The sequence below is a fragment of the Felis catus genome, chromosome X (assembly GCF_018350175.1).
Source record: "Felis catus isolate Fca126 chromosome X, F.catus_Fca126_mat1.0, whole genome shotgun sequence".
Lineage (NCBI taxonomy): Eukaryota > Metazoa > Chordata > Mammalia > Carnivora > Felidae > Felis > Felis catus.
In genome coordinates this window covers 63313840-63330612 of record NC_058386.1, presented here as the reverse complement: position 1 = coordinate 63330612, position 16773 = coordinate 63313840, and the positions used below count along the sequence as shown (strand labels likewise).

The following is a 16773-nucleotide window of genomic DNA, read 5'->3' as shown; positions in this document are numbered from 1 at the left end:
ACTTTCTTGATGAAGACTTCCCTTTGATCTTCCACACAACTGAATTAAATTCAAAATATTTATTGTGCATCATCAGCTGAATATGGTTGTATGAAATCATACAACCATACTGATGTCTCATTTTAAACACGTGACCACTAACTTTATGCAAGTCCTTAGAGTTGTCTGGCAACTCTATACTTCCCTAGTCTATACATTCTCCATTCCTTCTCCTTCTAGAGGGCTATTTTATACCTTCTCTTCTCCCATTCTCATATATGGCCAAATATCTGCTTCCTACTTCAGAAAGAATTAAAAGCAATCACAAGAGAACTTCTACAAGCTCTCACTGCCACATCTAACCACCCACTGTGCCTGTGTACACACTAATCTACCTTCCCTTCTGTTAATATAAACTGCCCCTGCTCCTCTTTAAGGCCAACCTTTCCAGTTATGCACTAGACTTCCTTCCTTTGCTTATTCTAGAACATCTCCCCAACAATCCTCTCCTCTTCCTCTTGCATAATCTAATATTCTATCTCTGTTCCACACAGTCCTATCTTTAAAATAACAAAATCTCCCTTGACCTCACCTACCTCTTTACCACTGCCCCAGTTTTCTGCTTCTACACACAGCAAAACTTCTTGGAAGTATTGTCTCTATTGACTATATTCAATTCATATCTTCCCATTCTCTTGTGAACCCACTCCAGTAAAACTTTCATCTCTACTACTCCAAAGAATTGTTCACAGAGAACATCAGTGACTTTTACTTTAATAAACCTAATGGCTAATTCTTAGTCCTCATCTTACTTGGCCTGTTAGCAGCATCTAACAGAGGAGATCACTCCCTCATTCTTATAAGTTACCTCCTTACTCACCACTTCTTTTCAATCTTCTTTGCTGATCTCCCTGACCTCCTAACCTATAGTATTGCAGAGCTCAATCCTTAAAACACTTAAGTAATCTGTACACCCAGTGTGGGCCTCAAACTCATGACCCCAATCATATGGTCTTCTAACGGAGCCAGTCAGGCATCCTGGATTTTAAATTAAGTTTAAATACTCACATGTAACAAGTGGCTATCTTATTGAATGGCACAGATATTTAAGTGGATGACTCCCAAATCTGTCTCCAACCTAGTCTGTTTCCTTGAACTCCAGACTTGTGCAGCCAACTGTTTACCTGTTATTTCCATTTATATGGCATTTCCACTTTAATATCTAATAGGTACTCATATTTAACATGTAAACAACTGATCTCCTGATCAGTTTTCCTCAATATTGCCTTTCCAATGGTCTTCTCCATTTTACTTAAATGGTAAGTTCATCTTTCTGGATCATTTAGGCCACAAACCTGGGCATAATTTTTGATTCCTGTTTCTCTCATACCCCATATTCAATCTGTGAGGAAATCTCAGCCAGCTCTCCCTTTAAGACACATTGAGTATATGACCACTCTTTATGACCTCTACTGTTATCACATTGGTCCAAACCACTATTATCTCTCACCTGGATTATGGAAACACCCTACTACTCATCTCCCTGCTTCTGCCTTTCTCCCCATTCCCCTAACAGTGTATTTTTATCAGGGCAGCCAGTGTAACACTTTTATAACATTAAGTCAGATTCTGTCATTCCCAGACACTAAACTCTCCAATGGTTTCCCATCTCAAGGGTAAACACCAAAATTCTTTCAATGTCCTTACACAATCTAGTCTTATACTACTCTCTAACCTCATCTCTTACCCCCTTCCCACTCATTTACTCTGCTCTAGGCACACTGTTCTCCTTGCTGTTCATCAAACTAGTTTAGCACATGAGGCTTCTGTACTTAACATCCCTCCTGCTTGGAATGCTCTTGTCACAGATATTCACATAGCTTTCTCTCTCCCCCTTGTCAGGTTTTTGGTCCAGCACCAACATCTCAATGAGGCCTACCCTGATCATCCTATATAAAATAGGATCCAATACTCACAGCATTTTCTATACCCCTTTACTTTATTTTCCTCTACAGCACTATCTCTATCAGACATACAGTATTTTCTTATTTATTTGCTCACTGTTTTGTGTTGTCCCACCAGGAATATAAGATCCAAGAGACAGTGACTTTGTCACTGCTGATTCTTTAGTGTCTTGAACAGTGCTTAACAAAAGGTGTCAAATGAACAAAATTACTATGTGTCAGTATGCTTGATACTGGAAGTTCACAGACAAATAATAAATTGTAGTTTGGTAGAATCAGGCAGGTAAATAAAGTATTATCATGCAGTGCGCCTAGTATAAAAACAGAGATTCAGTACAGTTACAACTCAAAAAGAAGAGCAAATATCTCTGCCTATTCATGTCAGTTAGCGAAGGCTTCACTGAAGAGAGATGTGAGCTGAGTCCTGAAAGACGAAAATAAGTGCATGAGGTAGATGCCACTGTGGATAAGGACATTACCCAGAGAAAACAGTAAATGAAACGACTTCATAAGCATGAAATGACACAATGTAAAAAGGAACTGTAAGTAGTTCCATATGAATGGAACACAGACTACATGGAGGTCAGTGGAAAAAGTCAAAATGGGTGGTGCAGGGAGGCCGGAGACATATCATGGGGAACAGACCCAGAAAGACTGGTCTTTGTCCCACAGGAGACAGCCAGTAAAGCCAGAATCCTGAACAGAATTGCATGGATAGGGTTTAAGATACATGCATACCTCCAAAACATAAATTTTCTGAGGGGTGTGTACAGCTTTCATCATATACCTCCAAAGGTTCACGATTCAAAAATAAGTTACAAGCCCCTATAATAAAAGGCATTAGTCAGAAAGTTATATAATCATATTTGTGTGTTAGCAAAATCACTCAAGCACAAATGGGTAGGGAGGTGCTAGAACACTTAGGTGGGTATGTCATGTTTTGGGGCAGATGGATAGACCAACCAGAAACTCAGGAAAACAGGCTTTGGCTAAAGATGTGACTTTTGGAGTGGTAGGAGAAATATATAGGTGGCACAACAAGCAATAGACATGAATGAGATTGTACAGAGAGAGTATACAAAATGAGAAAAATAAAAAGAACAAAACCCTGAGGATACCCAACATTTGAGAGCAGGAGAAAAGAGGAAACAGAGGAGGATTGGAAGCAACAGCCAGGTAGGTGAGAGGACAACCTAGAGAGAGAATGGTCATGAAATTAAAAGAAGAAAGAGCTTTAGGAAGGAAAAAGTGGTCAACATTCTCAAATGCCTTTGGCATTTGAGGTCACGCAGGATGTAGACTGAGAAGAGATCACTGGAGTGGGTACTAAATAGAGTCATCAATGCACTAAGAAAAAACAGTTTCAGTAGTATGGATGGGGCAGAAGGCAAGTTGTGCAATGAATAAGTGAATTCAGCAAACCTAGACTACTCTTTCTAGAAGCTTAGATATAAAGGAAAAGAGAGGATGCAATCTAGAAGGGATTACAGTGATACTGATGGAAGAAATGTTTATATGTTTAGGAGAAGGAGCTAGTACAGAGAGTTGGAAAATAAAGAAACAATGGGATGTAATCAAGTAAGGTTCCTGGAGAATCAAGAGAGGGTGGGATCTAGAGCGAAGATGATGGGATTCATTATGCAAGATGAGGGATACCTCTTCCCCTGAAAAAAGGGATCATTCTGGGCAAAAAGTTGAAAGAACAAATGACAGAACTGCAGGGATGAGCACTGGGTGTTGTGTGTAAGCGATGAACCACGGGAATCTACCCCCAAAACCAAGAGCACCCTGTACACACTGTATGTTAGCCAACTTGACAATAAATTATATTAAAATAAAAATAAATTTTTTCTATGTGAAAAATAAACCAGATAATTTGCTTAGGGAACTAGGAAGAAGGCCACAGTACCTCGTGAAAGATAGAAAAGGGTAAGAGTAGCTGTGCTAAGAAATGAAAGATAAAACAGATGAACATAAGGGAAGGGAAACAAAAATAACATAAAAACAGGGAGGGGAACAAAACATAACAGACTCTTAAATATGGAGAACAAACAGGGTTACTGAAGAGGTTGTGGGAGGGGGGATGGGTTAAATGGGTAAGGGGCATTAAGGAATCTACTCCTGAAATCATTGTTGCACTATATGCTAATTTGGATGTAAATTAAAAAAATAAAATTAAAAAAAAGAAATGAAAGATAGCTGAACTAAGATGGAAGATCAGTTAAGGCTAGAATTCATCACTCTATATAATAGAATAAAGGAGAACAGTTGGGAAATGTTCTCAAGTAACAAGTGAAGTGATCAGGCCTATGGTAAAATTATTTGACGGAATGAAACCATGATGCCAATTTTTGTTTCTTATCTAACCGTTTAGGATTATAAAGTTAGACATCTGTTAATATCTGTCCCATAATTGGTACTATGAAGAAAATTAGCTTGGTGGCTCAGTTGGTGAAGCATCTGACTCTTGATTTCGGCTCAGGTCATGATCTCATGGTTCGTGAGATCAAGCCTCATGTCGGGCTCCCCACTGACACCACAAAGCCTGCTTGGGATTCTCTCTCCACCGCCCCACCCCTCCCCCTCTCATGCACATGCGTGCTCTTTCTCTCTCAAAATAAATATATAAACTTAAAAAGAAAAGAAAAGAAGATGAGCTTACTTGAGAGCTGGGCATCAATAATCATGGAAGATGAAGTTGATGACTGTTCATTATTTGCGCCAATTTGAACCAGGGATGCATTTTTAATATTATTTTCCTCTATCCTCCAGTTATTCTTATGTAGCAAGCCTTCAATATTTATGACTTTACAGCTAATACCACAGCCTGGCACAACCTGGAAATCTACACAGGTACCCAAGGTTTCAGTGTCCAGCTCCTAACAAATAGAAACAGAAGGATTTCTTCTGCTGTTCTAATAATTCAAAGTCATCAATAGCATGATCAAAGACTTCTCCTGGTTAATTCTAAATGTTTACACATATACTACATGCCTGTTAAATTCTAAATGTTTAGAACAAAACCTCAGAATTGTTTACTTTAACACCACTCTCTAAAATTTATACCAAGTTTAGAGAAAGAAAACAAAAGTTTTACCAATATTCTCTGTCCTTTCCAGTAGAAAATTACAAGTTAAATATTTAATTCCATTGTCAAGTCAGATTTTCTATTCAGTACAGGGCAAAGGGTAACAAAGAACAGGGTCTTTAGTTACCAGAATGCCTTGCTAGTATGATTCTGTGTCCTTAGTAAGCCAAAGAATTTTGGTGGTCATCATTGTTTCCTGGCTTTTTATATCTTCATCCTCTCTGTTGTTTGGTTTGGGTGTAAAGAAGCCAGGTCAGTAATAGTAAATTGGTAAAAAGGAAAGAAAAAATAAAGAAATGGCAACACCAATGGTAGCAATTGCCACATCATAACTGTAAAATTATGTGAGATAATTTACAAAGAACTTATGCAAATCAATGAAAAAAAGGTAAACAATCCTATGAAAAAATAGGCAAAGGAAACAAACAGGTCACAGAAAAAGAAATTCAAATGACCAATGAAAAGATGCTCAACCTTATTCATAATTATGGGAAAGCAAAGCAAACCAACAATAAGTAAATATTTTTTATGTATTAAATTGGAAAAAATAAAGTCATAACGTGGGGAAATGAGCACTAATAATTTTTGGTGAAGGTATAAACTCGTACAACCCCTCATGTGGGTATTAGCAATATTTGTTATGGGGGCACTGGTAATATTCACCAAAATTTAACTGCATGTATCCTCTGACTTAGCAATTGCATTGATAGGCATTTAACATAAAGATAAACTTGCAAAAGCTAACATGAATGTTAACTGTACATTGTAGGAAACAAAAACCCAATTATACAGAATATAATATAGCCATTAAACATAATGAGGCAGATTTATATGTCTTAATATGGAAAAATCACTTAATAAAATAAAAAAAAAAAAAACAAAGTACCAAAGATTGGTCACTGTGAACTTTCTATGTAAAATCTTAAAAGGAATATAGTATGTGAATTGTATCTGTATAAAGCTGCTACAGTAGTACCCCCACCCACCCACAGTTTCACTTTCCTTGGTTTCAGTTACCCGTGGTCAACTATGGTCTGGAAGCAGATGATCTTCTTTCAGACATAGCATCAGGAGGCCAATTATAGCCTAATGCTGTGTTGCAATGCCTACATCATTCACCTCACTTCACCGCATCACATAGGCATTTTATCACCTCACATCATCACAGGAAGGGGGAGTACAGTACAATAAGTTATTGAGAGAGAGAGACAGAGAGAGACAGAGAGAGGGAGGGAGAGAGGGAGGGAAACTACATTCACATAACTTTTATTACAGTTATATAATTATTCTATTATTGTTGTTGTTAATCTCTTACTGTGACTAATTTATAAATTAAACTATCATAGCTATGTATGTATAGAAGAAAACATGGTATATACAGGGTTCAGTACTCTGCAGTTTCAAGCATCCACTCAAGGTCTTGGAACATATCCCCTGCAGATAAGGGGAGACCACTGTATTTTAAAAGAATATTAACAGGTTAACACTTGTTAAATTTTGGAGAGGAATTATGAAAAGGGGCAGAGAATGAGGCTTTCCTTTTTCATTATGTAACTCTCTGAACTACCTGAATTTCCTACCATAAATATGCATTCTACTTTAATTTTTTAGTCCAACAGGAGTTATCTGTGCGATAAAATTATAGTTAATTTCTGTTTTCATCTTTACACTCTTCTGTATGAAGAAACTAAGACATATTGTAAAATACAATGAGAAAATACAAGTCTCTCTATCCTCCTACCAACTATATATGTAAATCATAGTCAAAAGCCAGTTTGGATTTGGTCTGGGTGATTCCTGTAGAAGATGACTACATTAATAAGCAAAAGAAAAATTGTACCTGTTTGCAGTATTTCGTTATGGCTGCTCCTAGAGGGTGTTCACTGTTACTTTCAGCAGTTCCCACGATGGCCAGGATCTTATTACGTGATATTCTGTTACTTTCAACTAGAACCTTTACTTGATTCACTATAGGAGTTCCATGGGTAATGGTTCCAGTCTTATCAAACACCACTACCTTTACCTGTAGTAAAATTAAAATACACTGCACCTATCTGACTTGATAATCCTTAATATCACGTTTCTAGAAATGAGAAAAAGGCTTACTTTGACATATTAATATTTTGTTTCTTAATAAATTGACCTTTGACTTAATTGGAGTTAAACTCTCTTTAGGTGAACAAAAGTAAGAAATAATAAGGGAAAAATACTCTTAGTTACATCTAATAGCCCTTCTGTGCAAATATTCAACTATAATTTGAATATATGTTAAACAACTAGAAATAATTGTTAAGAGTTGACTGTTAATAAGTAATTAAGAGATGACTCCGTGCCTCCAGGGAGGGAAGGGCTTTCAATACTAATGAATTATAGAACTGTAGTGACAATCTGGGCAGTAGTCATAGAATTACAAGAGAAAGGTAAGTAATTAAGTTGGAAACGAGCACCAGACAAGACCTGCTGGTTTGCTTTGACTTTATTGGGTCCTGATGAGAAGCTTGGTCTGAGAATAGACAGCTCAGGGAAACAATGAGGGAAACTGAGCCCAGACAGGGAAAAGGAAGAATCTGGAATTAGAGAACACAGTCACCCCACAGTAACTTTGGAATATGAACCTTGAAAAATGAATAGCTTGAGGAACCAAGATGAAAAGAGATATGACAACTAAATACAAAGCATAATTCTGAACAAGATAAAAAATAGCTATAAAGAATATTACTGAAACAACTGAGAAACTGGAAGATGGACTATAGGTTAGATAACAGTATTATATCAATGCCAATTTCTTGATTTTGATATCTGTACTGTGATCATTTAAGAGAATGTCCTTGTTCTTAGGAAAGGAGCCTGATATCTGCAGTAAAGCGTATATAGTTCTTTATACTATTCTTTCAATTCTTCTTTAAATTTGAAATTATATCAAAGTAAATAAAAAAATTACTATAAAAATTAATACATTGTATTGACTGGTTAGATGAGGTTCCAAATCTGTTCTAAGCTGTGTTCTGTGTTTACTACATGTATCTGTATAATAAGAACATATTAGAAGGAACACAGTTTTTAGTTTAAGTCAAGTAGCCTTGATTGAAATTGTTAAGGAAATCCTAATATGAGAGAGATGAGGGAAAAGATTATATTCCTGAAGTCATGGCTGCAAACTATCAACAACTGGCAAAGGTAAAGAAACTTCAATGCAACTATAAGCACTATCTCACACTGAAGAACACAAACACGGAATCACATATAAAATAGCATTAATAGACTTGGGCAAATTTTCCTGGGCAAATATTCCTTCAGTCTTCCTGTCTTAAAGACATTTCTAGTCTGAAATGGGAAAGGACTCCAAGTTTTCCACATCAGGGTCTTCTCTAAGACAGTAGGCCTAAAGTGGTTTTAGAGATTGTATAGAACTAAGGCCAATCTAGAACAGAACCAAAATAACACCTTTCCTATCTCAACCCTCAGGATAGTCCCAGAAGAGGCTCAGCTTATGGACCATATGCAAATAATTTAGGATTCTGTTTCTCAATAGGGGTGCTATTGTCAGTTTGGATGGGACAATTCTTAGTTCTGGGAACTATCTTACCTTATGAGCCATCTCCAGTGGCTCGCCACCTTTGATTAGTATGCCATTTTGAGCACCTACTCCTGTACCCACCATCACAGCAGTTGGAGTGGCTAGTCCCAGTGAACAGGGGCACGCAATACACAGAACTGTGATAGAGGCTTGGAAAGCAAAGCGTATTATCGTTTCTGTTCGAGAGATACTTCTGTTATATCCCTTTAGAAGAAAGGCATGAATTTTGGTTATTGATCTAGAGCTGTATACAACAAAAGGAACAAAGCTTAACTCTATTTAAATAAAACCACAATTTTCAAATCACACATAATCCTACTTAGCTACCAACATATACATTTTGGTTACTAGTAAGAAAACACTCATTTTGTTCTTGTATGAATAAAAGAAATTGTGATACTACATGTAAACAAGTCATAGTCCTAAAATCAGGATTTCAATTTTGCTGATTCCAGAGTTATAAACTATGTAGTCAATCTGAAGAACATGAAAGTCAGCTTTCTTTCCTCCATATTGAGAATGAGTGTTTTTATTAGGGATTTTCAAAAAAGAGCTGGGACCTAATTCTCAGCAAATTTGATCCTGCACAAAGAGAAATCTGAATCTGTGTATACTAAGACCATAAATCTCCCTTTCACTCTATACTTTAAAGACAATGGAAAAAATCACCCAGCATACAATGGGAGCTTAATCCTATTTCAGTAAAATTCTTTTGAACATTAACAGTGTGAACTGAGTATATTGGGTGGTATAGCTCTTAGCAACACTGAATATTTGCTTGTGTGAGTAAATACAATTGAGAGTATTAGGGGAAAACTCCTAAAATTCCTAAGAGATACACATTCCAAAATACTTCCCAGCAATCCTCTTGTTCATTGAGCAATTAACCAATGTGAATCATTTTTTAAAATTTTATATTATACTAATGACCATATCATGAAGTAGATACACAGTGTTTATGATTCTACCTGTTCTTTTTTTTTTACATTCATAATTTTTATCTCAAAACAAAGAACCATGGTAACATTATAATATAAAATCTATTTGGAAATATTCAGAATCTGGTCACTGAGAAATGGGAATACTTCCACACTGCATTACTGCCAACCCACTGTTTTTGAGGAGCCAAAAGCACAAGTGCAATTAGAAGTCACATGTTCCAACAAAGTCCCATTCCATAGCTCTGTGAGTTTTTATCCCAAGGCTGAATGACATGAGAACTGGTAACTAAAATAATGCCATAGGCAAGGGTTTGGCTCAAGGGCGTGAAGTGTGTAAGCATCAAGGAGAGAAAGGGAGATCCAGCAATACATGAAAAAGGGAAGAGACTATAAGTGTCATGAGGTCCAATTTCCATTTATAAAAATACTGGGAAACTAGATGATTTGTGGGGGCGCCCTTGACCTATGGCAAATGTAAATCCCTCCATCTCATCTAACTCTCTGAAATGCTCCAGAGTTAGAAGTCTTCAGTTTTTTATCCCCTTAAAAGAAAGCCCCCATTTCCCCCAAAACCCCGAACCAGCACCCCCAAGAAGCCACATGTCCTGATCTCACACTCTTCTGTCCTATTTCCACCATCTGGGTCTAGACTGAGGCAGAGTCCTCCACCCTCTTTCTCAAGATTCAAGGAGTTCTCAACTCTCCAATAAGGCAAAGTAGCCAGATGAGACTGAACACCGAAGTTTGGAAAAAATCCATAGATGCAAACTCCACCCAGCAGAAGCAGTGTAATATTTATATACAGAGATGATGTTTAACACGTTCTATCTAATGGGGGACTTGTAGAAACAGAGGAAACAAGTTACAAGGGGACGGTGCACATTCATACTCTCAAGTGTGGGCTACATTGCACATTTACTCATACTATCTCAAATGTATGGGCCCCTAAGGGCATTTAACCTAATACAATGGAAACATAGTAATAAGGGTAACTTGACATGGTAATGGATGAATGAGCATGTGATGACGCTAATGCAACAACATATTTCAAATAGATAATCGTTCAGGAAAAATCCTCTCCCAGGATTGGGGTTACAAAATCAAAGTTAGCTATGAACATTCTCTTCTGAATTATTTTAAAGTTATGGCTTATAACAAAAGAAAAATCCACATCAATAAGAGAAAGTATGAGAAGCATATCATCATTTCAATAGATACAGAAAAAGCATTTGACAAAGTACAACATGCATTCATGATAAAAATCCTCAACAAAGTAGATTTATAGGGAACATACTTAAACATAATGAAGGCCATTTATGAAAAACCCACAGATAACATCCTCAATGGAGAAAACCTGAGAGCTTTTCCCCAAAGGCCACGAACAAGACAAGAATGTCCACTCTCACCACTTTATTCAACATAGTACTATAAGTTCTAGCCACAGCAATTAGACCACAAAAAGAAAAAGGCATCCAAATTGGTAAGGAAGAAGTAAAATGTTCACAACATGCACATGACATGATATTATATATAGAAAACCTGAAAGACTCCACCAAAAAAAAAAAAAATGCTAGAACTGATAAACAAGTTCTGTAAAGTTGCAGGATACAAAATCAATCTACAAATTACTGCTGCAGTTCTATACACAAATAATGAAGAAGCAGAAATAAAAATTAAGACAACAATCCCATTTACAATTTCATGAAACTAACAGAATACTTAAGAATAAACCTAACCAAAGAGGTAAAAGACCTGTACTCTGAAAATTGTAAAACATTGATGAAAGAAACTGAAGATGACAAAAAGAAATGGAAAAATATTCCACGTTCATGCATTGGAAAAACAAATATTATTAAAATGTCTGTATTACCCAAAGCAATCTACAGATTTAATATAATCCCTATCAAAATACCAGCAGCATTTTTCACAGAACTAGAACAAACAGTCCTAAAATTTGTATGGAAACACAAAAGACTCCGAATAGCCAAAGCAATCTTGAAAAAGAAAGCAAAGCTGGAGGTGTCAAAATTCCAGATTTCAAGTTATATCACAAAGCTGTAGGAATCAAAACAGTATAGTAACTGCATAAAAATAGACACAGATCAACAGAAAAGAATAGAAAACCCAGAAATAAACCCACAATTATACAGTCAATACTTTGTTTTTAATGTTTTTATTTTTGAGACACAGAGAGACAGAACATGAGCAGGGAAGGGGCAGAGAGAGAGGGAGACACAGAATCTGAAGCAGGCTCCAGGCTCTGAGCTGTCAGCACAGAGCCTGACGCGGGGCTCGAACTCACAGACTATGAGATCATGACCTGAGCTGAAGTCGGACGCTTAACCAACTGAGCCACCCAGGCGCCCCAGTCAATAACTCTTAAACAAAGCAAGAAGATATAGTCAATGGAAAAAAGACAGTCTCCTCAACAAACGGTATTGGGAACACTGGACAATTACATGCAAAAGGAGGAAATTGGACCACTTTCTTACACCATACAAAAAATTAAATTAAAAGTGGATTAAAGACTTAAATCTGAGACATGAAACCATAAAAATCCCAGAAGAGAACACAGGCAGTAACTTCAATGACATCGGTCATAGCAACTTTTTTTTAGATAGGTCTCCTGAGGCAAGGGAAACCAAAGGAACAATAAGCTATTGGGACTACATCAAAATAGAAAGTTTCTGAACAGAGAAAGAAACAATCAACAGAATTAAAAGGAAACCTATGGAATGGGAGAAGATATTTTCAAGGACATATATCCTTTGATAAAAAGCTAGTGTTCAAAATCTATAACGGCTTATCAAACTCAACACCCAAAAAACAAATAATCCAATTACAAAATGGGCAGAAGACATGAACAGACATTTCTCCAAAAAAGACATACATATGGCCAAGACACATGAAAAGATGCACATCATCACTTACCATCAGGGACATGCAAATCAAAACTACAATGAAATATCAACTCACACCTGTCAGAATGGCTAAAATCAACAACATGAGAAACAACAGATGTTGGCAAGGATGCGGAGCAAAAGGAAACCTCTTGAACTGTTGGTGGGAACTGATGGAGCCACTCTGGAAAACAGTATAGAGGTTACTCAAAAAGTTAAAAGTAGAAGTACCCTATGATCCAGCAATTGCACTACTGAGTATTTACTCAAAGAATACAAAAACAATAATTCAAAGGGATACATGCACCAGTATGTTTATAGCAGCATTATTTACAATAGGCAAGATATGGAAGCAGCACCACTGTCCATTGATTGATGAATGGATAAAGAAGATGTGGTATATATTTATAATGGAATATTACTTCAGCCATAAAAAAGAATAAAATCTTGCCATTTGCAACCACATAGATGGAGCCAGACATTATAATGCTAAGCAAAATAAGTCAGTCAGAGAAAGACAAATACCATATGATTTCACTCACGTGGAATTTAAGAAACAAAACAAATGAACAAAGGGAAAAAATAGAAAGAAACAAGTCAATAAACAGACTCTTAACTACAGGGAACAAACTGATGGTTACCAGAGGGGAGGTGGTTGGGGGGATGGATTAAATAGGTGATGGGGATTAAGGAGTGCACATGTCATGATGAGAACCAGGTAATGGATGGAATTATTGAATCACTATATTGTACACCTGGAACTAATATAACACTGTATGTTAACTAACTGGGATTAAAATTAAAACTTAAAAAATTAAAATCAACAATTAAAATCTCTTGGGAAAGGAGTTAAGATGGTGGAGAAGTAGGGGGACGCTAAGCCTACCTCTTCCTTAAAACACAGCTAGATAAATATCATACCATTCCAAACAATGAAGAAATTGATCTGAGGACTGAGAGAACAAAACTGCACATCTACAGGTAGAAAAACGACCACCTCATGGAAGGTAGGAGCTGCAGGGGTTGATTTGAGGGAGAAAAGAACTGTGGGTGCTGTGGAAGGGAAGGAGCCCTGATTACAGAAAGAGGGGCAAGAGAGAGAGGGCAAGAGTGAAGCAGCAGGCAGGGGACTGCACAAGTAAAACTTTTCCCCAAAACCAGTGACTAAGAAAAGGAGAGGGGCTGACTGTCGTAAGTTTTATAAGCAGTAAAATGCAAAGTCTGAAGTTTTAGAAGTCCATACTGTTGCTGGAATCGTGCCTGGTGGGCTCAGTGGTGTTCCAGTGGGGAGGGAGGGTAGAGACCTAGGAACAGGCAGCATGGTCTGAGGGATCCCCTTGGTCACATGGGTAGAAACAATTACCCTTCTTGGAGTGCATTCGGGAGTGGTGGCATGGCCTCTCCAGGGATAAGAGAATTAGCACCGGTAATGTGATGCCCTGTTCTCATAGGAACAAAGATACTAGCTGAAGGCAGCAAACCCCAGTGCTGGCTATGTGCTACACTTTACCATAAACTCCAAACTACCGCAAGATAGTGCAAGAACTTTTATGGGACAAACCGACAAATGGCAAAAGTATGGTGAGACCCTCCCCCAGAGGATCAGTGCAGGTCCGAGTCATGCGGGTCCCTAAAATTTAAAGTTTTGAAACCCAGTTGCATGCCTGATAAAACACACAAGTACTGTGCCACCTGGCAGGCAGGCAGCTCAGATATAGATAGGGTGAAGGCAGAAATCTGACGGAAGCCAGGGACAGAAAGGGGGTGATTTTTTGGTCTTCTGTGAGGGCTACCTGAAGACTGGCCTGCAGGAACTCCCAACTATGGGGAAGAGAGGTCCATCACCATTCCCCTCTCCCCCAGCCCACCCATCAGCACTGACTGACTTCAGTGAGCAGCACAGCATACCCCAGTGGAGACCAGAGCTGCTTATATCAAACCCCATCCCCCTGCATTCTGCAGGTGCCTCTCCTCTAGGGCAAGTCCTCTTGAATATAAGCCCTGCAGGCTCCTCCTCAAGAAGACCAGCACAAACCCTTTTTACTCACCAAGGCTACTGATTATAGAGTGCTGCAACACTTCAGCTCTAGGGGAAATAGGATCTGGCCTGTTTTTTTTTTTTTTTTCCATCAGGCTTGTTTTAACAAAGAGACTGAGACACACCTAGTCAAAATTTGCCACACAGTAGACAAGGTCCAAACAACCCCCACTGCAGGCAAGGAGAAATTCTGCAGAGGACTGACCTAAAGATAGGAGCAGCCAAAACACAACAGCACAGTACATATAGGATGCTTTTATTTTTCTGGACCTCTTATTAATATAGCCATTTCTCTCAGGAGCAGGAATATAACAGGCTTTCCTAACAATCGCACAAAAAAACAGTGACCTAGACAAAATGACAAGATGGAGGAATTAACCCCAAAAGAAAGAAAAGGAAGAAGTAATGACCAGGTTTTTAATCAATACAGATATAAGTAAGATATCTGAACCAGAATTTAAAATAACAATTATAAAGATACCAGCCAGGTTTCAGAAAAGCATAGAAGACACTAGAGAAGAAGACACTAGAGAATTCCTTACTGCATAGAAGACACTAGAGAATTCCTAACTGCAGAGATAAAAGAACTAAAAACTCGTCAGGCCAAAATCAAAAATGCTATACCAAGATGCAAATCTACTTGAATGCCATAACAATCAGGATGGACAAAGCAGAGTAACGAATCACATATAAAAGCTAAAATTACTGAAAATAACAAAGCTGAAAAGAGGGGGGAGAGAATGGTACTGAATCACAATTGCAGACTTAGGGAACTCAGCCTAAACTGTAATAACATAAAGCATAATAACATTCACATCATAGCTGTCCCAAAAGAAGAAGAGAGAGAAAAAGGGGCAGGAAGTTTATTTGAGCAAGTTACAGCTGAAAACTTCCCTAATCTTGGGAAGGAAACAGACATCAAAATCCAAGAAGCACAGAGAATTCCCATTAAATTCAACAAAAGCCAGTCATCGTCAAGACCTTAGTCAAACTTACAAAATACCCAGACAAGGAAAGAATCCTGAAAACAAAAAGTCATTAATCTACAAGGGAAGGCAGACCAGGTTCACAGCAGATCTCTCCACAGAAACTTGGCAGGCCAGAAAGAAGTGGCAAGATATATTCAACGTGCTGAGTGGAAACAATATGCAACCAAGAATACTCTATCCAAGAAGGCTGTCATTCAAAATAGAAGAACAGATGAAGAGTTTCCCAGACAAAAACTAAAAGATTTCATGACAACTGAACCAGACAATCAAGAAATATTAAAGGGGAAAAAAAGACCAAAAGCAACAAAGACTAGAAAAGGAACAAAGAGCATCACCAGAAACACCAACTTTATAGGTGACACAATGGCACTAAATTCATATCTACCAAAATCATTCTGAATACAAATGGACTAAACGCTCCAATAAAAAGACACAGTGTATCAGAATGACTAAAAAAACAAGACCCATCTATATGCTGCTTATAAGAGACTCGTTTTATACCTAAAGACACCTGCAGATTGAAAGTAAGAGGATACAGAACCACCAATCATGCTAATGTACATCAAAAGAAAGCTGGAGTAGCCATACTTATATCAAACAAACTAGATTTTAAATCAAAGATTAGGGGCGCCTGGGTGGCTCAGTCAGTTAAGCGTCCGACTTCGGCTCAGGTCATGATCTCGCGGTCTGTGGGTTCAAGCCCTGCGTCGGGCTCTGTGCTAACAGCTCAGAGACTGGAGCCTGTTTGAGATTCTGTGTCTCCCTCTTTCTCTGACCCTCCCCCCTCCCGTTCATGCTCTCTCCCTGTCTCAAAAATAAATAAATGTTAAAAAAATTTTTTTAAATAAAAAAAATCAAAGATTATAACAAGAGATGAAGAAGGCCCATATCATAATTAATAGTTCTATCATTCAAGAATATCTAACAATTGTAAATATTTAATGCCCCCAACTTGGAGGAACCCAAATATAGAAATCAATTAATAACAAACATAAAGAAACTCACTGATAATAATACAATAATAGTAGGGTTCTTTAACACCCCCCTTACAGCCATGGACAGATCATCTAAGCAGAAAATCAATAAGAAAACAATGGCTTTGAATGGCACAATGAACCAATGGACTTAACAGATATATTTATATCATTTCATCTTAAAGTAGCAGAATACATATTCTTTTTGAGTTCACATGGAACATTCTCCAGAACAGACATGCACTGGGTCACAAATCAGCCCTCCACAAGTACGAAAAGATTGAGATCCTACCATGAATATTTTCCAACCACAACGTTATGAA

General features: G+C 37.7%; 1 protein-coding gene across 7 annotated transcripts in view; it reads right to left on the bottom strand.

The window, feature by feature from the left end:
- ATP7A (ATPase copper transporting alpha) overlaps positions 1-16773 on the bottom strand; it is a 176355-nt gene that overhangs the window by 18710 nt on the left and 140872 nt on the right. For 5 of the 7 annotated variants that reach the window (XM_045050349.1, XM_045050348.1, XM_045050352.1 and 2 more), the window contains 4 exons: positions 8618-8812; positions 6872-7054; positions 4606-4822; positions 2682-2768 (listed from right to left, as the gene is read on the bottom strand). In XM_045050349.1, coding sequence (XP_044906284.1) covers positions 2682-2768; positions 4606-4822; positions 6872-7054; positions 8618-8812 — 682 coding nt within the window. The remainder of the gene's footprint in view (positions 1-2681; positions 2769-4605; positions 4823-6871; positions 7055-8617; positions 8813-16773) is intronic. The other 2 variants (XM_045050351.1, XM_004000664.6) reach the window with 2 other exon arrangements.